Raw genomic sequence first — 24,307 nt, 5'->3', positions numbered from 1 at the left:
AATCAAAAGTACTTATTGAGCCGCATCATCTCATATTTTCCAATGAGTGATTGCAATGCGTTTTCAGGTTGAAGACACCCCTGCCACCCAAAATTCCATTCATCCTAAATGTAAACGACACAATCAGATTTTCCTGAAATTCATAAGCGATTATGCCATTTTGAATTTAAAGAATCACACATGTAAAAGTTCCTGTTTGGCAAGTCTGCCTTTGCCGTCATGTCGGGTTAGACTGATTGACAACACCGAAGCTGAGGGAGATACAACTAAGACTCCCCAGAGAAATGAGTCGGTAATTAATTTAACAAACCCTTCGAATAAAGTGGCCCAGAAACTGATTGAAAATGCAGGAATTTAATTCTACATGTAACGTTCGTATGGTATCATGGTCACTTCTGACGACCACCTTGTGTTTTCGTTGCTTTATTTACGTTCATGTTAATTTTTGAGAATCTTCTTGAAACACAGAATCACTTATTTAGATTAAACAGTGAGCTTTGATTTTATGTCCGTTTCGTGTAGCTGGCCGCGTAGCGCAAAATATGTTAGGATTCTAACTTACTGGTTAATTTATTATTATTGATCTTGTTATTATTATTTTGCTGTAGGAGGAGGATGAAGAAGAGGGAGATGAAAATAAAGCCAGAGGAAATTGGTCAAATAAGATGGATTTCATCTTGTCTATGGTTGGGTACGCCGTAGGTTTGGGAAATGTGTGGAGATTTCCTTACCTGGCATTTCAGAACGGAGGAGGTAAACAGGCACGACTGCGCCCTTATTGAAACTGCTGAAGCTTTCCGTTGAACTGTGTATTCTACATGTGCATGTAGCGCTCAAATTCACAACGTGCAAAAAAAAAAAAAACTATACTGTGAATAAAAACATGCATTTATATTGTACTTATTTTTAAAGATCACTCTAGAAGGCAGTTAAATATCTGACAGCAGCATGCGTTTTGTACACATATTACATAATTCCCTAATTTAGGTAAATGGCGTGGACTTTTAATCACACTATGAATAAGACGACTATTTCTGCAAACATATACGTGACATTTCAATAACTGTTTGCCTGTATTAGTATTTTCATGTATTCCGTCAAAATAAAAAACGAATTATTAAGTGCAATAAATGCATTTTTCAGTTATCATTACACTCTTGATGAAGAAAAATCCCCGTTGAGGGGTCTTAAATGCTTTTGTCGTCTTTAAGCACAACTGTTTTAACTTTCCATCGATCCCATTGACGTTCATCTTCCCGCGATCCAGTGAAGAAAGGCGGGTAAAGAAAACAAAGATAAAGCAAAAAAAAAAAAAAAACACTTGAGAGGTGAAGAAGTACATTTGCACTGTTCCATATCTTAACGTAACTGAGGCTGCTTCTTTCTTTCCCCAGGTGCGTTTTTAATCCCTTACTTGATCATGCTGGCTCTTGCTGGAATTCCCATTTTCTTCTTGGAGGTATCTTTAGGGCAGTTTGCTAGTCAGGGACCCGTGTCCGTTTGGAAAGCCATTCCTGCGCTTCAAGGTAAATACATGTTGCAGACAGATATTTCCTTTGATATTTAGTAATAACAAACTTTGAAACATATGTTTTGAAAAAATAAAAAAAAAGTTTTTTTTCAACTTCATAAAATTGTTTAAATGTCTTTGACTTTTGATGCCTTCTTCACACATCTGTGATTTTATTGTCACAATGCAGAGTGTTAATAATTTCAGTGTTGATTATAGGATTATATAGCTGATGCTTTTTTTTCATCTAAAAATTGTGAAATGCGATATTATCAGCCGTTGCAGGTTTCCTGTCTTGCGCGTAAGATTGCCAGGATAGGCTGCTGCCCCCCGCGGCTCAGAATTCGGTTTAGCATATGTGATAATGGACGGGTGACTGGTTTCAATTTTACTTGATTAATCGCATCACCCAACTAAAATTTTCAAACGGTCGAATAGGCAAGAGGTAAAGTCACCCAGCCGTATTAAATGATTTAATTATTTTAGGTATTGCTATTTAGAGAAATCATGTAAAAGACCGGACAGTCTTGCCTGTGCTACTCTGAATTGAGGTAAATTGTTCAAAATTGTAAGAATGCGCGAATTAAGTGCACGGGCTGCTGCAGTCTTGGTCTTCAAATGAATCTTTCCAACCATCTTTGCACTTTTTCTCTACAGGATGCGGAATTGCCATGCTCATCATCTCCGTCTTAATAGCCATATACTACAATATTATAATGTGCTGGACCTTGTATTATCTCTTTGCTTCCTTGAGGTCCACACTGCCCTGGGCCGAGTGTGGAAATCCGTGGAACACACAGGATTGCAAAGACAGGCGCATGCTTTTATTAGGTAAGTTTCCGATAAGGTGGATCGACGATAGGAGGCCCGTCTCTTCTCACTGCTGAAGCTGCTCTCAGATTACTAGGTCAAAGGTTGGAGAGCGTGCATGTTTTTCTGAAATGGACTCAAGACTCAGCAGCACGAGTCAAATTCGGGCTGATGCGTGGGGTTTGCAAAAATGTCAATGTAAAAACCCGTGGTCTTCCCTACCCACTTTGAGTTAATACCAAAAATAAATAAATAAACAGTTGGTTACTCTTTCCTTTCTACTTTCCAGCCTAATTCCAGACGTGTATGCCTTAGCAAAAGCCGACCTGCCCACATCTGAGGTTGTTTTTGATGTTTTTTCTTCAGCGATATCATCTGACATTTACTCTTGGAATGCACGTTTGATACTTAGTTTCCACTTGAAGGCGGTACCGTTTAATAACAGGACATCTGAAGACCATGTTTAAATTGTAATTCTAGCCGTTTTAAAACGCTACCCCAAGACTGCGCCCCTTTCCTAGATTAGGAACGATGAAGTGCCGTCGTGTTCTAGATAAAAATTCCTTGCAGAACCTTACGCTTTACGTTCTTAAGGTTTTACTTTCCTTTCAGAATTTACTGAAATCGATCCAGTTGTATGTGCGTGATTGAGACCATCATACACTAGATTTATGAAAAGAAAATCACCGGTCTACAGTTAAAAAAAAATAAAAAATACTCTCGACATCTTTGGGGTAAAGTGGCGATAATTTTTTTCACCAAATGTATCCATGCTGCGCCCGGGGTTATGTGCTCTTGTGCTTCTGAACATTTCTATAATTAACGTCAATCATTTTGCTTCATCCTTCAGTCAGGAGTGTACAGTAATTTATACCCTTTAGCAGTAGTAAACAGAGCTAAATTAATTCTCAAAAGGTTATTGTTCATACCTTTTGCGTTCAACAAAAGTTACCATTGCCAGCAGAGTGCTCACTTTCAGAAGGAGACATGCATGTATGTGTGTGTGTGTATACATTTATTTGTATACTACATGTTGTTTTTCTTGTTGGGTTTTAACGCTTATGTTTTTGTGTTTTGTTGTGGTACTTTTAGACATATTTTATTTGTATTATATTGTAAGCGCACCGAATAAATTATACACTGATGTGAATTTAATTAAAATGGTAAAATCCAATTTTTATCCCAGGATTGTTAAACAATGCATTGTTACAGCTTTGGTTCAAGCTGATGATTCTTTACAAAGAAAGATTTTACGCCAGGATACTTTGCTCACTAAACTGTGTTGTTCTTAATTATTCGGTACGTAAAATAATACACGCCATTATATGACATTCATGTATCCGAGGAGCGTGCGCAGGGCGGGGAGGAGTGCCAGCCCATCGCAGGGCACACACACAGAATTATGTCTTCATCCATACCATTAAAAGTAAAGGTGCCAAGGTGGTTCTTCAGAGTGATGCCAAAAGGGAACCATTTTTGTTTCCTTAAAGAATCATTCTCATAAAGGTTCCAGCACGAACATTTATTTATTTACTTAAATAGATAACAGACTTAAAAACACAATAACACAGGCTAAGTTCAGGTGTTCTTGACCTGTATCATGCAAGGCAGTCTATTATTATACATAAAAATTTCCGTTTTGTCCACATATATGAACCATTTCAAACTCAAAGAGCCGATTTTATATGAACAGAACCCTTCTAAAAATGAAACGGTTCTTTACCAAGCAATGATTCTAGGAGATACCACACAGCCCAGTCACTATCATTCCAGAAGCATGTATTTTTAAGAGTGCTTCACACTCCTGCAGAGTAAGTTCGGAGTCGCCCATCAATCTAACCTGCATATCTTTGGGGGTGCGAAAGATAATCCAGAGCACCGAGAGGAAACCCCCAAAGCCACGGTTAGAACGTGCGTGCGTCATTGATGGCGAATCCTTCTTGGTTGGCTGTACCAGAACCGTTAGCAGCGCCATGATACGCAGCTGCACATTTCTCAGCTCTAAGCACAAAATGATTACGAGACTAGATCAGGTTCATATGGTGCTAAGTATGTGTGGGTGGGTGCATTGGGGGATCTGAACCTACGATCTCACTCTTCTACCATTCAACCAGCAAAAGCACAGAAGTCGAGTACAGCGACATTCCATTTTTTATAATCGACAAGCAAGAATTACATTACAATTCAAAGACATATTCAGTCAAGTTCGCCTGTCGTTGTTGTGTGATTTTGCTAAAATTGTTAATTACTGGTCACTATCACAATGTATCCACGGAAATTCATTATTTTAAATGAATAATGGATAATCGGGGTTTTAACAACGAACGCTTATATGAACTAAGATTCTGACCTCCACTTTAATTCGATAATCAATGAATATCACATTGTGGCCTAATGACTAAGGCGATGGGTTGTAAACCATAAGATATCTGGTTCAATCCCCCCACTCTGACTCATTGTGTGACCTTGAGCAAAGCAATTAAACTGTCTGTGATACAGAAGTAAAATATGTATATGGAAGTCACTGACCTATAGCTGTGTACTTGCGGAGAGCCTTGGGATTCTGTTCATTAAAGGAAAGTGCTGCGGAATGGGATGACTGTTTCGTACTCTATTAAAATTCAAGTTCAAACTTTAAAATGAAAAATGCCAATACCCTCTGTTCCGGCAATACATTAAAAATATACACATTCATTTGTACAGATAGACACTGATAATCGAAAGAAGCCTTATTAAAAAGTACACGACGAGGCTATTTGTAAAGGTACAAGGACGTGCTCTGCCTCTGAGCGCACTGACGCCGAATCCTTCACACTTTTCAGCTCAGGCCAGAGACGGGAGTGGACTCGCACTTCTACGTTAATTCGTCCATATTCGGAAAGCCTGCTCTTTATGTCCATATATTCAACTCCATGCGTCTTCTAAAATGCATTCCTCTCATTGGAAAGGGAGGTATGTGCAATATATATTTGTTAATAACTGCCGCAGGATGGCTTATTTATTTATTTGTTTGTTTATTAATGTTTTTAAATTTTACTTTGCAGCGCTCGTTCCCAGCCTATGGTCCCGCTCCAAGCAATAAGAAAACCCGTACAGTGTTTAGAAAAAGGCTAGTTGATACCTTATTACAACGTAACTCAAAAATCTTAGACACTGGCGTTTTAAATATACAAATAATATATAACCAATGTTAAAATTGTGACTTTTTATTAGTAGGTATAATGGAGCCATTCAGCAAAACGGCCAGTTTCTTTTTTCTCCCACTTTGACAATAAATCGATTGTCTGCTTAAAGATCTGCTCATTTGGAAGAAACCATAACATGTTTCATGCTCTGTATTTTCCAAGGCTTTTCTTTTCAAGGTAAAATAACTTCATTGTCAAAAATGAAGTTACTGTATTGAAAATCAGCACGGTGCTGTGGCAGAACAAATGAGAGCGATTAAATAGGTGGTAATAAAATATGTTTAATGAACAATGAACAATTTAGTTTAATTTTTCTTCTTATTTTATTGAAGGAGTATTACTTTATGTTGTTACTGTTCACCTGCCTTTTCTTGTGTACAAAAAATGTGGCGTAACTATACTGATATTTATGTTTATTTCATTTTATTTACAAGTGTTCTCAACGCACTTGACTTTGTGAAGTTATCGTACCCCTACTCCCATCATCATGTTTGCAGAACACTTAAAACATTCCTTTTTAAAAAATAACAAAGGAACAAATGAAAAGCATTGATATCGATAAAATCGAATCATTGCATAAATATAGTTAAAATTATACATTTTAAAATTTTTAACAGTACACACCTACTGCCAGCGTTTATTTTATACGGTGTCGATTACTATAGAAATTCAGTGACAGACTAAAGCTCCATCGAACTAAATAAACCAGAAACGCAAGAAATCGCACCAGAACCATTCCGGAGTCTAAAGTGGCCAAGCAGTCGTGACCTGTTAACTGCTCACAGATCGAAGTGCAGCTCAGGCATGACCGAAATCTCCGGGTGTCATTGAGCAGTTGTTCTCAGGTGCTCACCTAAATGCACTCAGGATTATCTCAACAAACAATGCGCAGATTTCTAACAATCGCTTTTTTTCTACCACTTTCTTAATCGATGCCCAGTTTCCTTGAAAGACTGCGATATTATAATCGGCCCTTGTTGTCGTCCTGCTGTATTTATTGCGTCAGTCCACCGATACTTGATCGTCTTGATGTAGCCGTGACTTTTACATAAAATGTATGAGTTTTTTCTGTGTTTTTGTCACAATATGGTTTTGTTGTTTTCTAATAAAAAAAGCAGATACAAATATAACCAATAAACTAAAAACGTCGTGAATGTTTAGCACGCATGTACAATCTTAAAAATACCGGATCCAAAATTACTGGGTAGTGTGGGTCCTTGTTGAGCTATTGCTTAACAAAGGACCCTTTCATTCTGAGAAGGGTTCTGTGCATATGAAATTGTTTCTTTCGGATATCAGAAGTTTTCTAAATACTTGGAAAAAACAGAATTATTTAATGCATAGGCTACCTAACAGGAAACGAACATATCAGGAACATCCGAATTTAGCCTGCTGTGTTATTTAATTTATGCCGCAAGAGTTCTTTTAAAATCATGAACCCCTCGGTGTTTCACAAATTTGTCACTATCTGTTCATGAGTTTTAATGGAACCTAATGTAAATAAAGCTTCTTAGCAGAACCTTCGTGTGGATGGCTCTTTTAGGAACTAAAATGGTTCTCCTAATGGCATTGCTCTGAAGAACCACTTTGGCACCTTTATTTTAAATAGTTTGCAACAAAGGCGTTGTGTAAATTTTGTATTCATGTGAAGATGCTGAGGTATAAACATAGGAGAAATATCATCACACAAAAGTTAAAATGAAGAACATTTTATCAAAGTGCACCTAATAGTCATGTGTACACAAGTAATAATGCAGATCTTATATGCACTGTATGAATTTGGATTGTTGCCCTACTTCCTGAACGAAACGGAAGAACACAAATTAAGCAAGACAGCGACTGGTATTTAATAATAATAACAATAATAATAATAGTAAGAAAACCCGATAATAACAGTGTGATAAAAGATCGAGGGGCTGTGCAGCTTTTGCACGTTCTCCCCTTGTCTCCACATGATTTCCTTTTGCTTCTCAGGTTTCCTCCAGGACCCCCCATTGGCAGGTGACTTAAACCTGCGGCCAGGTGTGTGTTGCCCTCCGATGAACCCGTCCACCGTTGGTCCGTGCTTTGTGCCCCACTTCACTAAAATATGTTACGGCCATGAGCGATCTTATTACTAAATAAAGCGAGTTTGAAAATGGACAGATGGATCTCAGTTAGAATCTGTTTGGTTCGCACACTTACTTGGTATGGATACTCCTGTTTTCGTTTTTTCCACTTTGGAAATCATTTCCACATAATTATCTATGCATGGTAATAACAAGTCCGCCCATACGTTTTATTTATTTATTTTTGTTTGTCCTTTGGATTTTCCTCGACTTTCGTTATGAACTCAGTCCTCCTGGTGTGTCTTCAGGCATTGGCAGAGTCAATGTCGCAGCTCGGTATAGATCTTGTTTGAAGGGTAAATATACTTTTGTAAAAGTTTTCAAGATAAATAGTTCACTTTTCCTTTTTTCCAGAAGCGTATTTTGTTAAATACTGTGCCTTTTCAAAAACAGTTAAGGTCTGAACGACATCAGTTTGAGGTGACTCGATAAAGCTCTAGTCTTTCATTAAGTGTATGTGTTTTATTTTTTGCGCAACACCAGGGGATGCTCTTTAAACCCATTAAGGCACCGCTCCCTAAAACTACCCTCTGCACGATGGCTGTCACAAGAGGAAGGCCACTCCATGTACAGTACCCGCTGTACATTACAATATGTCGGCATTCAGACGCTAAATTCATCTCCAGTGTGTAGATAAAAAAACCAAAAACGTTACAAGTACGTGAGTACAATAAAAACATTTCCGTGTGGATAAATGAAATCTTTCAGACATTGTGTAAAGCTAAGGCATGCGCTTACTTATCAAGCCGAGAATGAATACAAGTATACTTGAAAAATCTTCGTTAGTTCTTGTGAGTGGGTAATATTTAACGTAAATCGATGGTAAAATGTGACTTTCTGAAACACAAAAAAACTGACAATTAATGGAAGGTACCCAACAAAATCACCATCTTATATCAAAACAGTTTTCCTATATTTACACTTTCCAGGGTAACTTGTCAATATAACTGTTCGTTTACTGTTTTCACTATTGTTCAAATTTTATATTTGTAATACACTTTATGATAGTTCAAACTAATCCAAACTAATGTAACAAACCTAATGTAAGTAGAAGGTAACAGCGTCTATTTTATTTTAAGAAGAGCTATGTTGTCCTGCGGTGGGGTGGAGGGGTCTCTATATCAAAAAGCTTTGTTAGGTTCAAAAGAGACTGGATTTCTTGTAACTTTGTTTTTCCTCTACAGATTCCTGTCTTTTGCGAGATAAAAACATTACTTCTGTGAGGAACACCACTTTTTGTATGTCTGCCAATGCCGCCGGTAATCTGACCAAGCTCGCCTCCGTTACCTCTGGAAATAAAACTTACGTCAGTCCCAGCGAAGAATATTTCAAGTAAGAATAATTCCTTTAATATCTGATTTTCAAAAAAAAGAAGTCTTCTAAGAACTAATGTTGTTATTTCGTTAGTGTTGTTGAGTCATTTTCTCCACAAGCCAAATCTTCATTGTGTGCACCTAAATAAAGACCATGATTTTACGTCTATCTATCTATCTATCTATCTATCTATCTATCTATCTATCTATCTATCTATCTATCTATCTATCTATCTATCTATCTATCTATCTATCTATCTATCTATCCGATCCAATCCGCGTGTCACTGTTGTCCATACACAACTGCACTGGATTACCCGGGGCGGTCTTTGGTTAACTTCCCATTTTGACATAATCACGCAGAAAGAGTTCGCGCGGGTTTTGAAGTTTTTCCAGAAAGGTGGGGCACAAAACCGCTTCACAGATAGTTTGAACTGCCAACTATAATCCCTCTGATTTGTTAGACAGAAAACTAATGAAATACCCGGCTAGAGAACCCGTACAAATAGTGACATTAGAAAAACTCACTTTGCATTCATTATTGAATCCGCGTAATGCCACCCAAGGTTGCAGATCGTTGAAGCATATTAATACAGAATAGGGTTACAAAGTAAAAACCATCTCCGGATGGGGCAAAATTTATTTAGAAAAACATAATAAAAAGAATAAGTGAGAATGAAGCAGTGTAGGAATGTACCGTTTAGCTACAATCGATTAAAGTTTTAAAGTTTATTCAAGATTCTGTTCCACTGTAACAGACGAGGAATACTGCGCCGTGTCCTGTCTGAAGAAGTGCAGGTATGACTTCGATTATTTCCTAGCACAAGATGTCCAACACAAACCACACACATACTTAAAGTGTTGTAAGCGACGTTATAAGCATGATAAATCGCTGAGACGGCTTTTCCTTTGTTTGTTGCCTTAATTTATTTTGTATTTGTCACCAATACAGCAAATTAGCGCACTCTCGTTCTTCATCCGCATTTTCTTCTGAAGAGCATTTAGTGGAGATGAATTATGTCTCATTGAATTAGCGGCATACGATAACGCAATCAATGGTAGTTCTTTTTTTTCTTGTCACAGATCTTCATGTTAATATTTTTGTTCTAAATGCTGATATTGCTCTAAACGTCAAATGCCTCTCTCCCATTTCGTTAGAAATTTCTGTTGGCAACCCCTTGGTGTTTTCATTCATCATTGTCCGTTGCCCTGCGTTTCCGTGTCTTTAACTGTTCTGCCCCGCTAAATCTTTCAAGTCTGTCATCGTCATGACATTAACAGTTTTTTAGTTTATTCTTTGGATCGGCAGTTTCCCACAGTTTAATTCATAGCCAGAAAGACCTTTAGAGTACCCTTAAATAAAAAGGTTACAGGGCTCGTTCCGCAGTAGCAGGATTTTGCTCACAGATCCAAAAAGCTTGCTGGTCCGAGAGATCGGTGACTGTGAGCGGGTGTGAATGTGTGAGTGTGAGCAGGGGTCTGCTGCCAGGGCGCACTGTTCTCTTTTCTGTGGCTCCCGCCTAACCGATTACTAACTTTTCTTTAAACTGCGTATTAGCCGATAAACTCATTTGTTAGTCAGATCAGTACACCAGTTGTTGGTGTACGCGTCTCGGACTTCAGAATGTGTGCCCTTCTCATGGCTCATTTTCAGTTCCAACACCAAGAAATTCAAAATGAAGTAATTAAACAGATCTGTAATTCCGAATCTTAATCCCAGAGACCCCTCGAGATTAGTGGTTCCAATGTAGCATTTCTTGATTAAATGTAGGCTCTTGTTGTTAATGAAGCATGTAGGTGGCTCGCACATACGTATTCTAACACACTTCAGCGTCCGTTATCAGTGTAAAGTTTACTTTTGAATTAGGTAATAGACAAAGTGGAGTGGTTTGGACCATGCAGACCCAGCTCCAGGGGGACATTTAGCTAGGTTAAGTACTCCTCAGTTATCACATCAAGGGTGGATTTTTTGAGACTTTAATACATTATGTCCTCTCCAGTATTTCAGGTGCCCCCTTAATATTTCATTTTGGATTCAGGGCTGATTTCAATTAAAGTGGCTTAGTCTTCCTTGATATTTTCTTTTTTTTTCTTTTGTTTTTAGTAAACATCAGTTAAAACAATTTGTAAGTAGGACGAAGTCACAGCAAAATATTAGATAAAATAAAGTGAGTCTTTTTCTGAATTTTGTATAAAAGAGAAATGTTTACTTCTGACAGTTAGATTGTAGACAAGGAGGTGTTGCAAGTTATTTTAAAGTTATGGTGGTATTGTGGCAAACACTGCCACTTTACCTGCATTCTCCAAGTCACCTACACCTGCTGGTGCTCCAGTACTAAGAAATGTCTGTGATTATGAATTGTATTCTTGTTCTTGATAGCCCCACTGAATAAAGGCTTCAGGTAACCATTTGATTATAAATTAATTTCATTGCAGCATTGGTTCTCAATAAACTGCCTGAAGCAAACACCAGAATCCATCACAACCATCCAGTAACAAGGCTGCCTATCTGTGCTCTGCATCAAATACATTAGCGTAAAAGTTACTTGTATCTTCAAACACAGCGGCATTCAGTTATCAGTGTGCTGTACAGCAGAGGAGGGGACAAAATCTGCCGCAGTATGTAATTAAAGGAAAGGCAGTGCTTCATTGAAGAAATCCAAAACACTTTAAGGGAACAATATTATCTACCCTGAGCCTTGTTTTTTCATGTAATATTTGTATAGTTTTGTGGGGAATTGATTAATTTTGGCTTTATATAAGGTACCTCCAAACAAGACTGACATTATTTATAATGTAATTCATACACAGCATTTTACTATTCTATGCTGAATGTCAACTAACCTTGTAACAAGCAAATTCAAAAAACTATTATTGAAGGTCCTCTTTGTCTAGCTGTCCTTCCAGAAAGCCTGCATAATTGCTGATGCAGAGCAGACCTGGACTTCAGTATTCACAATTTCACTAAGAGTTCCAGTTTCAAGGAGAACAAAACATAATGGGCTGAGTAACACTATACGTGAAAACTGTAAAGCCAGCAAAAAATTTCATTAGCATGTACAGAATGCATAGGCCACTTGTCATAAAAGTCATAGGCTATTATAAAGAACTGGTGGAACGAGGCATAAAATGTACCCCTGGCACACCTCTTTAGAAAGGTCTGGCTTGACAAAACTGGCTTCTTCACACTAAGTGTTTTTGTTGGGTACTTCATTACTTATTGGGAAACCCTACCTGAACAGCTGACTGAAAACACAGCATGGACTAAACCTTTATTAGAGTTTTTAGCGATTGTGAAGGTAGCATCAGACTTGTACAGTACAGAATGGGAATTGTACAGTTAGAGATTATGGCACCATAGATTCTTTAGCTTTGAAGGGAAAATATTTCAGTAGGTTGGCATGATGTGGTATGTAATGTGATGAAACAAATATAGCTTCTTGCTTGTTTTGTTTGTGAGAGTGGCATCCATATTCTGTTAAAATGATGGAGAAATTTAAATTAGATTAATCTGAATGATTCATGACAGTGTCCTACTAAAGCCTGATGTCTTGAGATGGAGCTGCTGGCTTAGGCTCCAGCTACTCGTGACCTTGACCAAGGAAAATGAATGGAATTGTATTTCAGTCTCAAAGCCACTGGGCAATCGTGTGCTAATGCTTTTTGACCCTTCTTTCAGATACAATGTGCTGCATATCTCCAAAGGAATTGAATATCCAGGTGACATCAGGTGGCCATTAGTGCTGTGTCTGTTTTTGGCATGGGTTATTGTCTATGCATCCCTGGCAAAGGGAATTAAATCTTCAGGGAAAGTAAGACTTTTTTCTTTCAATTTAAGTACACTGCACACATATCCTTGAAATAATGTGTATACATGTGAAGTTTGCCTTATTATCTATTATATCTGTTAATTATACCTGCAACATATATATGTGCATATATATATATATATATATATATATATATATATATATATATATATTTATATATATGTTACAGGGATAATTAACAGATATATAATTATTTCTCTTTTTACGTAGAGGAAGTATTTTTAACATTAACCTAAGAAAAAATTCAGTTATATATTCTTTATTCTAAAATTTCAATTTTTAAAATCAGTTTTTAACATTTTATTTATTGCAATAATATTAATATTCATCGACATTATTGAACTAACACATAAATAATGATATAAAATAGTTTTACATTTTTCTATGCCAAGAAATGTCCCCAAGTCCTCTCTCTGTAGTCTCTCTGTCTCCCTCTAGTGGGATAAAAGAAATGTCTTTCTCAACGAGTGGATATCCTGTCCTCTATGCAGATAAAATCTTCAGTTTCTTCACACTTTGGAACCTTGTGTCTTGGTCTTCATTTTGATTAAATGCCCTTTGTCTGTAGGTTGTGTATTTCACTGCTACATTCCCCTACGTGGTGCTGATTATTCTATTAATCAGAGGAGTTACTCTTCCTGGAGCGGGCGATGGGATTTTGTATTTTATTACACCAAAATGGGAGAAACTTAATGATGCAAAGGTAATGCTGATTTTTCACACCTAATGTAAATTGTGCTCATTTCTCAATAACGTTATTGTGGATATTTTAATTGAATTTATTGATATAAAAAACTATCTGCGTGATACGTGTACACTTTCATATCTACTGTTTGTTTAAATATGGATACCGCCTTGGAACACATCTTGAAAAATATCCTTCATTTCTTTAATGTGATTATCTTTGAATAGTGAAAATGCTGTGTGTCTTCAATATGATTAATCTTGAATGTTCTCACATTAAAATATGCTGACTGTAGTTTCCACAGGCTACCAGCCTTTTAAATACTGAGTATGATAATGTAGGTTCATATATTAGATTAATATATGGTGTTTATGAGTTTGTCTGATGTGTTTTAATGTATTAATAAATCATCATATACTACTAAGCTGTGGATCTAGCTGAGAAATCTTTAAGGGCTCTTGGCATTTTAATTTGCATGCAGAATAGTTAGATCCCCAGGAACATTCTCATCCTGTTCTTAAAATTACTTGTGCATCCATGCATGAAAGCACGGTCTTAAGATCTTGAAGGAGCTTACAATGTCCGGGGGTTATCAGTGAGTGTTCACAAATTAAACGTGAATAAATGAATTTTTGTCAAGTATCTCTCATGACTGCCACTGAATTTTCAAGGAGAACTTTTCAGATAGGATTACTTCAGTGGTTGACCCTATATTTAATTTTTACAACTTTCAGCTTTTTCTTATGAAATATGAGTGAAGTTGTATTAAAGTGTATGTAGAACAAGGAGAAGGTGGATTCTGCTTATAAAAGATGAACTGTGAGGTACCTCCAGAATGATACCCTATTCTATGCACACCACACCACAATGCTCAGAATTCTAAAGTTGTGCTTTGTCACCAGGTGTGGAAGGATGCGGCGACTCAAATTTTCTTCTCCCTGTCTGCAGCCTGGGGTGGACTAATTACCTTGTCGTCATACAACAAATTCCGCAATAACTGTTACAGGTAAAACAACCTGCCTTTCCTTTATCTCAGATGTTGTCAGGTTAGGTGAGACAGGAGTGTTCTCAAACACTGCAAAGAACTGGTGTTGAAAGAGTTAATGGTGGGGATATGATGTTTAAGGGGCCTTGTGGAATTTTCCTGTTAATATCATTCATTCCAGGAAGCAGGAGCTTTAAGTAGAAATAAGGACTTTACAGCATGTGAGTTTGGGCATGTGGGTAATGACAGCTAAGGACAGTCAGATTTATAGACTGTTAAAATTGAAATTGATTTTTGAGGCAAACAAATGGCCCATTTTGGTTATACACTGGTGAGTGGTGTGAAGAGTCATTTATTCAAAGAATGCCAATAAAAAATCTGTCAGTGTTATATGTGTACACTTCTTAAATAAATATTCCCCAATTACGCTTTAAACGTGCCAAGCAACAGCCTCCTTCCAGTGCCATTATTCATTTTATCCATTAACCATCATGCTGAAGCTTAATACTTTGCAAAGACTTTAAGAAGTATAAGACTAGCTGATTTGGTGGTATGCCCTTTAGGTAGGGAGTTGGTTACAAGTTCAGAGTATGAGGCAAACTGATTTCTATCCCTTCTGTGGCCAGACACAAGGGGTAAGAGTTGGAGGAAAGATGCATAAAATTTCAAATGTGAAAAAGTCTGAACGGTGAAGGGAGTCATCTGTCTTTCTCACACAAACCTCTGTTCCCTAAATAAAAGCAATATCCAAATCTGTTTACACTGTTGGCTGGTGCTGCTTCCTCTCAGCTCCAGGAAACTGGGCTCAGGACCTGGACAGGTTGGAGTTCTTCAAACTGGCAGGGTGAGGGCTTCTGTGAGCGTGCCCTGTACCCTGCACCAATCCGAGGCCAGGCTCCAACTCCCCACAAGCCTAAAAGTTGGTTTAGGTAGGACAAAAGATGGAATCTACATGCTGGCATGTTAATGAACACAGACTTTCAGAATGGTGCAACTTGAAGAGGATACATGTTTAAGAGACATATATTTAACTTTGTTCTATTAAACTAGTGTAAACTGCATTTTATCCAGATGAGAAGGAGAGCCATTGTGAAATCTGGTGCTTATTATATAGTACAGGAGTTTCAAGCTCAGATCCTTGAGTGCTGCAGTGGCTGCAGGTTTTCATTCCAGCCGCCTTCTTTTCAACCAATTAGTCCTGCATGTGGAAAAATGTATATTCTATTAGTTTTAAGTGACTTAAGAGTCAGAACTCTGAATTGTTTCTTTTTTCTTTATCCAGCATCCAAACAATAATGAATTGCAAAGTAAGCCACCAAATAAGCAGCTTACTCTTTGGTGTCAAACTCTGTTCCGGGAGGGCCACCATTTTTCCTCCACCCAATTTGTTAACTAGAAGTCATTTCTGGCTATTAATGAAGCTGGCTGTTATTTAATTCTGTGGCCTGTTAGTATTCTCATTCTGCCACACTAGATGTTTCCAAAACTGTTGACTTGCTTTGCATCTCATTATTTTTTTTGCCACCAGTTAAGAAAAAACAAACAAACAAACAAACAAAAAATTAAGGGATCTGAATCTTAAAAAGCATTACCTGCAGTTATTGTTTATTGGTAATGAGTGAACCCTGAAGAGTTTGCTCACAGAGATTCTCAGGAACATCTCCAAACTGTTCATAATGTATTGAATTCAATGGGTAAAGAGAAATTGAACTAACTTTGAGTGGATTATAATGACGCAATGTCAATTTAAGAGTTGGTGAGGGCTAAGAAAGCTTCTGCCAACTGTGCTGGACTGATGATTATGGCTAAAAATGTGATCTGAGCTGTGAGACAGCAGTGCTTACCACCATGCCTCAAACAACAAAAAGGACAAACAGTACAATAACCATCCACCCATCCCGCTATATCCTAACTACAGGGTCATGGGGGTCTGCTGGAACCAATCCCAGCCAACATAGGGCGCAAGGCAGGAAACAAACCCTGGGTAGGGTGCCAGCCCACCGCAGTGCACACACACACACACACACACCAAGCACATACTACAGACAATTTAGAATCGCCAATGCACCTAACCTGAATGTCTTTGGATTGTGGGAGGAAACCGGAGCACCCTGAGGAAACTCACACAGACACGGGGAGAACATGCAAACTCCACACAGGGAGGACCCGGGAAGCGAACCCAGGTCACCTAACTGCGAGGCAGCAGCACTACCCACTGCACCACTGTGCCACCCCAACAGTACAATAGCCACAAACAAAATACAACAAATGGCCACAAACTAGTAATAAGTAAATAAAATATAGATCTTTGTGCTCACGGAGTTCCACTCTTGGTGTACATTTTGGTCATGTCACAAAGTGTCAATATGGGCCTGGCTCATTCCATTGTTTAAAGTCGCAGCGCCAGCACAACAGGAAAGTATTTTTTGTTTCACATGTAGCTGTGCAGATGCTTCATACTTTTTTCTTCAGTCAAGAAGAAAGAAAAGCCTTGTAATTAATAATACATCTTTTGTAATTATGTTTCACAGGATCTCCTGTGTTTTCTGATGCGAGGCGGACTCCTTTAAGACATTTTTTGAGATCTTAGCTAGGTACAGGGATCAGTGTTATATAACCATATGCATGTATTCTGGCTTTGTCCTGCTGACCTTCATTCCTCTCCTCTGTATAGCACATCTCCAGGGTCTCCTCAACCTGCTGCATACTCTCATTACAGATCACAATGTCATCCGTAAATATAATAGTCCATGGGGACTATGTCTAATCTCCTCTGTCAACTTGTCCATCACCATTGGAAATAGGAAAGGGCTCAGAGCCGATGTAATCCCACCTCCACCTTAAACACATCCTTCACTCCTACTGCAGTCCTCACGACTGTCACACTTCCCTCATACAAGTCCTCTACCACTCATACATAAGTGTTTGTCACTTCTGACTTCCTTATACAATACCACAACTCCCCTCTAGGCACCTTGTTATATGCTTTCTCTAGGCCCACAAAGACAGAATGCAACTTCTTTTGGCCATCTCTATACTTCTCTGTTAACACCCTCAGAGCAAACATTACATATGTAGTGCTCTTTCCTGGCATGAAACCATATTGCTGCTCGCTAATTATCACCTCCCTTCTTAACCTAACTTCCACTACTGTTTTCCAAAAGTTCATGCTGTGGCTCATCAATTTTATCCCTCTGTACTTACCACAGATCTGTACATTACCTATATTCTTAAAAATTGGTATCAGTACACTTCTTCTCCACTCCTTAGGAATCCTTGCACTTTCCAAGATTGTATTAAACAATCTGCTTAGAAACTCCACTACTATCTCTCCTGAACATCTCCATGCTTTCACAAATATGTCATCTGGACCTACAGCCTTCTCATTCTTCATCCTTTTCATAGCTGTCTTTACTTCCTCCTTGCTAATCTGTTGCACTTCCTGGTTCACTACCTCCACATCATCCAACCTTCTGTCTCTCTCATTCTTTTGATGCACCAACCTCTCCATCTGCTCAACACACTCTCCTCACTTGTGAGTATGTTTCTATCATTATCCTTTATCACTTTAACCTACTGCTCTTCTTTCCCAACTTGGGCCTTCTGTCTGGCCAATCAGTACAGGTCCTTTTCTCCCTCCTTAGTGTCCAGCCTCTCATAAAACTCATCATAAGCCTTATCTTTAGCCTTCGCCTCCTCTCTCTTCACCTTACACCTTCTCTGCTTGTATTCCTGTCTACTTTCTTCATCTCTCTCTGACTGTCCCACTTCCTTCCTTGTCTAACATTGTCTGCATGTACTCCTGTACTTCCCCATTCCACCAATAGGTTTCTTTGTCCTCTGTCCAGATGTCAGAACAAGCACCCTTCTAGCTGTCTCCCTTACCACTTCTGCTGTAGTTTCCCAGCGATCTTGTAACTGTTCACTGCCACCTAGTGCCTGTCTTACCTCCTCCCTGAATTCCACCTAACACTCATCCTTTTTCAACTTCCACCATTTGATCCTAACTATGCCTAACTATGCTTTCCCCTGCCATCATGTTGTAGTCTCTAATTCCCTTCAGACTAACCCTTCTGCACAGGATATAGGCCACCTGTGTTACTCTCACCTCCATCCACTACCATCTGACCTTCTTGATTCCTCACGTTGACACCATACCTACCCATCACCTCCTCATCCTCTGTTTTCCCTTCACCAACATGTCCATTGAAATCCACTCAAATGACCACTCTCTCTCCCTTGGATACTCTGCCTGCCACATCATCCAACTCACACCCAACCTGTGGGGCATATGCACTAATAACATTCATCATCACACCAGTTTCCAGCTTTATAATCAACTCTCTGTCCAACACTCTTTTCACCTCCAAAACACATACTGTTCCTTCAGGATAACCCCTACCCCATTTCTCCTCCCATCCACACCATGGAAGAACAATTTGAACCCACATCTGATACAACAGGCCTTTCTCCACCTCCATCTGGTCTCTTGCACACACATATATCAACCTTCCTTCTCTCCATCATATCTGCTAACTCTCCCCCTTTAGCAGTCATACTGCCAACATTCAAAGTTCCTACCCTAACTTCCACTCTCCTATCCTTCCTCCTCTTCTGCTGCTTCCAGACATGCCTTCCCCCTCTTCTTCTCCTTTGGCCAACAGTAGCCCAATTTCTCCTAGCACCCTGTTGACTAACAGTACTGATGGCGGCCATTGTTAACCTGGTCCTAGACTGATCCGGTACGGAAATCTGTATTGTTTTCCACAAATTGATCTGGCAAAATTTTACACCGGATGCCCTTCCTGAAATAGCCCTAAAAGAAAAGTGGCTGTCTGGAAAGCGTAGCAAAACAGCACAACAGCTTCTGCACCCTCTGACCCTATCTCAGAGAAGTGCTAAGGTATGATTTTTTTTGCATGAATTTATTCTAAAATCCAGTATCCATTCTAAAATACTCCAGCATAACATGCACGTTCTTATAAAAGTGGTATTTTATAAAATAAACCTAAAATAGTAGAACAAGTGGTAGACACTCTAATGCAGTTTACTTGTGTTTAGTACTTTCTACTGAACACTACACTTAAAACACATTAAAAACTGATTTAAAGAAAATTCTGAAGTAAACAAAGCATATTATGTTATAATTTTCATTCATACACAAATTCACTTAACAATGCCTCTTGTGAGTGTAGATGTACAGTATATGTAAACTGGCCCTGTGATGTATGGGTGCCCTGTCCAGTATTGACTACTGCCATGCATTACAGTTCTGCTACAACAGGCTCTGGCCTGTTCTGATGATGCTTTGAGAATATTATATGTTTTTGTGATGAAATGTTTATTGAATGCAACAAAATAAAAGAACTGAAAGAACTAGTAGCACCAATTCAGTTCCCGAGCCGGCAATCCACTCAAGAACAAAAACAGATAAATTAAACATAAGAAATAAATCAGGATCTCTATGATGGACCTCCAGCCCTAGTTCCTGTAAAAGCCAGGCTGTAGGGATTAAAAATCTCCCAGCCTTTAACCATCTGCTCTTTAGAAAGCACTTATTGATACTGGAACTGGATGACCCTTTGATGCACAACACAAAGCGTTTGAAAAGAACCAGGATATAGAAAGTGGATTTTCAGAGATTAGTGGAGAGAAACTCAGAAGATGTTCAGCAAGAGGCCAGTGTCAACTTCAGTGGTCCTCAGGGAGAGGAGCCTCATCAGTATAGAATTTTAGAGTGTGAACAGAGAGGTCCAAAATAAGATAATATGGAGTGTATATGAAATAACTATAGAAAGGGTCAAGAAAATAGTCTGAATAGGATGAAATGGAAGTGTTTATACTATAATTAAGAAAGTAAGTGACTGGGAAATAAAAATGTTGAGAGGAGTTGTGTCTCTACAAGGAGTGGTTTTCAAAAATAGCAGTCAGTCAGTGGGGTTTATCAACCATTGAGAATTGATCAGATTTAAATTGGAAATTAAACCTGTAGAGGGAATAAATTAAATGCAATATATAATGATTAAAGGGGATGGGGAGTATATCTAATAGTTGATCGGACTATGAATATGAATCAGTGCTGGTAATTAATTTAAATTCTTTGGTAATTAGTATCTGGTTGATTAGATCTGGTTAGTATGAAAGCTGGTATGGAGTAGCGAATGATAGAACACAGCCAATCTGTCTCTCCACCAGCAAGTTACAAAAATTTCCAGGTAACGTTAGCGGCAGAGTTTTGAAATGCAGGTTACATTATGGTAGAATAATTACAGAGCCCTCATGAGAATGTGCAGCAGAAGACATAGCCACAAAATGAGGCTTATTCCAAATTGAGGTATACTCTTACTTAATACATTTTATTTCTGTAAGAGTTTTTTCCAGCCATAGGTAATCGAGTATGCTGGCCTTTTTATTATTGTTTATTTATATAAAGATCCTGAACATTTCACAATGTAACAAACAGATTAGCCTTTACAGAGACAGAAAAGAACTATAAGACAAGAAAATAAAATAAAAGAATAAATACTAAAGGATGGTTTAATTGTTCCCTCAAAACATGTTCTTGCTCCCATCTACAAACGATAACAAATCCTTATCCCATCTCAAATCACTATGCTCAACAGAGAGCAACCCATTCTCTGGTGAGGTACAGTACCCCATCCCATTCCTGTCACATTATCAGAAAACCATAAAATAAACATAACACAGATGGGGCATATAAATATAAATATATGGCACTGGACTTCTGGAGGTTAATGTTGACCCATCAATGGAAAAACAAGAGGTTACCACCTTCTGCAGTACTAATGAGAGAAAATCTAACTGCCATGAAGCAGTCTAAGGAAAAAGGTTGTAAGGCTACTGTTATGGGACACAGAGTCTCCTTGGTATTATTGTGAGCAACGTGTGGAAAGAAAGATGAAAACACAAATCAAAAATCTTAGTTGAGAACAGGCAGGGATTATTACTAAGAAGGAAGATTGTTGCTACCAAAACTAAATTGCAAACCTGAAACTAAAGTCAAAAAACAGCACTGAAAACTTGAATTTGGAGTTAAGTATTATTTGAAAAGTGAAGAACTGAATGTGTATTCGCTGAGGGATAGTACCAGTTGTGATCGCTGTTATATTTATAGTGTTGCTTCCCATGACGTAAGAAACGTGACTGAGATGGTCTCATGACACTACTTAGAGCATATTGTGTACAACAAAAAACAAGAGTTTAAAGAAAATAAACTCGAAAGAAAATAAATTTAATTAAAAAATAACAGACTTCAAGCCTGGAATCCTGAACCCAAAAAAGCATAAGAGCAGTTGAAATGCACATATAAAATGTGCTTATTATCACACCTACAACATTGGGGTCTTGGAAATATACAAGAATTCCTGTCCTAGTAACAACCCAAAGGCTGAATACAAAGCAATAGCATCTTCAAGACTGAAATCAGAGAGTTACAATAGTCTTGATTCATTAGAGTGTCACAGAACATCAGTATCTGGTAATGAAGAAAAGAGGCAGAATAACCGGTGGCTGGAACACAAGTACTGGAAGATACAAAGAGGTCAATGTGTTTTATGAAAAAGATATTACTGATAAACTGTCTTTCCTGAAGTATGAGTTAGCTTGAGAAATGCTGGGTACAAAAGAAATGGCTGCCACACCACTTCATAGACCTTTTTCATTGCAGAAATCATTGCTTTCCTAGATCATATCTTTCTTGGGCTAAAATCAGTGAACTGATGAACTGTTGTCCCTAAAAGAATATTGTGTATATTGGGGATTTTCCATGACTTCTGTAGGACATTCTGATAATCAGCACCACTGAGAAAGTTCACTGTGGTCATGGATGCAAAGGTCTTACATTAGAAATATATATTCTATGACATCTTTCAATCATTTGGGTCAAACCATGCAACCAACTGGGAAATAAAACTTGCCGTAGATCTTTTAAAAATGTATTAGATTATTACTGTCTGCATTTTGTTTAATGCCTTTTATGCAAACACAAATCTTTTTTCATTGTTTACCATATAAAACTCTTAATTTGGAAATTAGAGATTACAACTTAATATTCCAATGCCTGAATCTTATTGTCACTGTCCTTCACCATGTTTAGTAATACCCCAAAACCCTTTGTGATCTTGATCTGCTCCTTGGTGACCCCATTTATATCATGGTGAAGCATGCAGGGCAATTCTTGAAAGCTGAGCATTCAGAAATCTCTCATAGCACCATAATAATCTTTATGTATTCATGTTGAAGGCAAACATATTAGTCCTGCCAGTGCCTTCGTCCCAGGAAGCCTTTGTGCAGAGAGCTTTCTTTACTGGCTTCACTGGATTGTATCTCCTGGCTTTTGTGTTGAGGTTTAGGAGGAAATATAAAGAAAAAAGCATAACAAGTGAGAGCTGTAGAGCTGCTCTAACCTGAGCTTGACTCACTGGATCTATTATTATGTTTATTGTTTTTATCAGTTTATGCTGGTTGCTTTCCTTAGGTCTTATTGTCTCATGGTTAGGACTTTGTGAAGTAACTGTGTGATTGCAAGGAGGGCAATCTTCTACATCTGAACAACATTCGCTTTACTTGACAGTTCTTCAGATATTTTTGGAGGCCTAGTTGAGCAGTACCAAGTACTCCTAGTATGACTGGATTCACATTGAGCATCTGTGTTTCACATGCATGAGATCTTGTGTCATCTGATATGACAATGTTGATGAGCAGACGTTGCCTCTTGCTTCTGTCATGGATATTTGGTTGGTTTATTGCTTTGTGATGATTGGTGTTGACAGCAACATTGTATATAATGGTGATGTTGTCCATCTCAAAAGAGTGTTTCAGGATGGTGACTTACCAATGATCAGCCACTGGGAGGCCAAGATCATGAAGCATTGACCACTGCAGGTAACTAGCTATCCAGATTTTGTTGATGAGTGAATTCCTTTGAAGCTAGCATTAAGCATCCAACAAAAATATGACTGATGTGCTCTTCTTGTTGCTGGCATATCCTACACTTGCTATCAACATCCATATTTTTTTTATTATAGTGTGTGTTAAGTGCCTGATCCTGATCAGCCATGGGAAGATTCTTTGTCTGGCCCTTGAGCACAGAACTTTGCAACTATCCAAAGAACAGTTTCTTCTTGACATATGTCCCTTGAACTGTCCAAGGAGTAGTTTCAATGAGAGATTGTTGATTTTATGTCAATTAGCAAAACTTTCATTCAGATCTTGATTGCCTCAGATTCTAGGTACTATTGTCTGGGAACAAGTATCAGGCTTGAATTTTGGCACTTGATTTTTTACCAATTTTGACAAGAAAATACTTCGTCTTTTGTTTTTCGTGTCTCATTTTGAGTCTGGTATATTTGTTGGTTCCAAACTTGATATATTTGCTAAGGTCAATATTATTATTATTATTATTTCATATTAAATTACATCATGGATGGAACAGTGGCACAGTGGTTGATGCTGTTGCCTCAATGACTCAGCCTCTTTGCTTCATATCCCAGTCCCAGCTGTTGTCTTATTCCTGTAACTGTGTGGGTTTTTCCTATCAATACCCTAGCTATCCCACATGTGCAAGATAAGTTAATTGATAAATCTAAACTGGATCTGTGTGAGTGTATATGTTAGTAGACTTTTTGAAGGCCTGGCTGTTTTCAATAATATTCAAGGCTAGCATGTCTGACATGTGCAATGCTAAGGCAGCAGTCTCTCACCACTACTTCTGGATTAATATGTCTGTTATATGAAATAGGATTTTTAGATTTTTAAACCAGGTTTATTTTAACAATATACTTGGATTTATTTATTAAAGTTAGCAGTTTTCTGCTTTGGCGCTCTGTTTATTCCAAGAATTCTCCCTACAAACCAAATTA

At 38.1% G+C, this 24,307-nt stretch overlaps 1 protein-coding gene across 1 annotated transcript in view; it reads left to right on the top strand.

Moving 5' to 3' along the window:
• The window catches only part of slc6a5 (solute carrier family 6 member 5), a 78,447-nt gene that overhangs the window by 2,282 nt on the left and 51,858 nt on the right, over positions 1-24,307 (top strand). Inside the window, exons 3-9 of the mRNA XM_051923296.1 lie at positions 609-753; positions 1,395-1,526; positions 2,168-2,341; positions 8,798-8,945; positions 12,606-12,738; positions 13,325-13,459; positions 14,344-14,447. Coding sequence (XP_051779256.1) covers positions 609-753; positions 1,395-1,526; positions 2,168-2,341; positions 8,798-8,945; positions 12,606-12,738; positions 13,325-13,459; positions 14,344-14,447 — 971 coding nt within the window. The remainder of the gene's footprint in view (positions 1-608; positions 754-1,394; positions 1,527-2,167; positions 2,342-8,797; positions 8,946-12,605; positions 12,739-13,324; positions 13,460-14,343; positions 14,448-24,307) is intronic.

Source organism: Erpetoichthys calabaricus, chromosome 2, assembly GCF_900747795.2.
Source record: "Erpetoichthys calabaricus chromosome 2, fErpCal1.3, whole genome shotgun sequence".
Lineage (NCBI taxonomy): Eukaryota > Metazoa > Chordata > Cladistia > Polypteriformes > Polypteridae > Erpetoichthys > Erpetoichthys calabaricus.
Note: the sequence above shows the minus strand (reverse complement) of the source record. Positions and strands in the feature narration are given on the sequence as shown.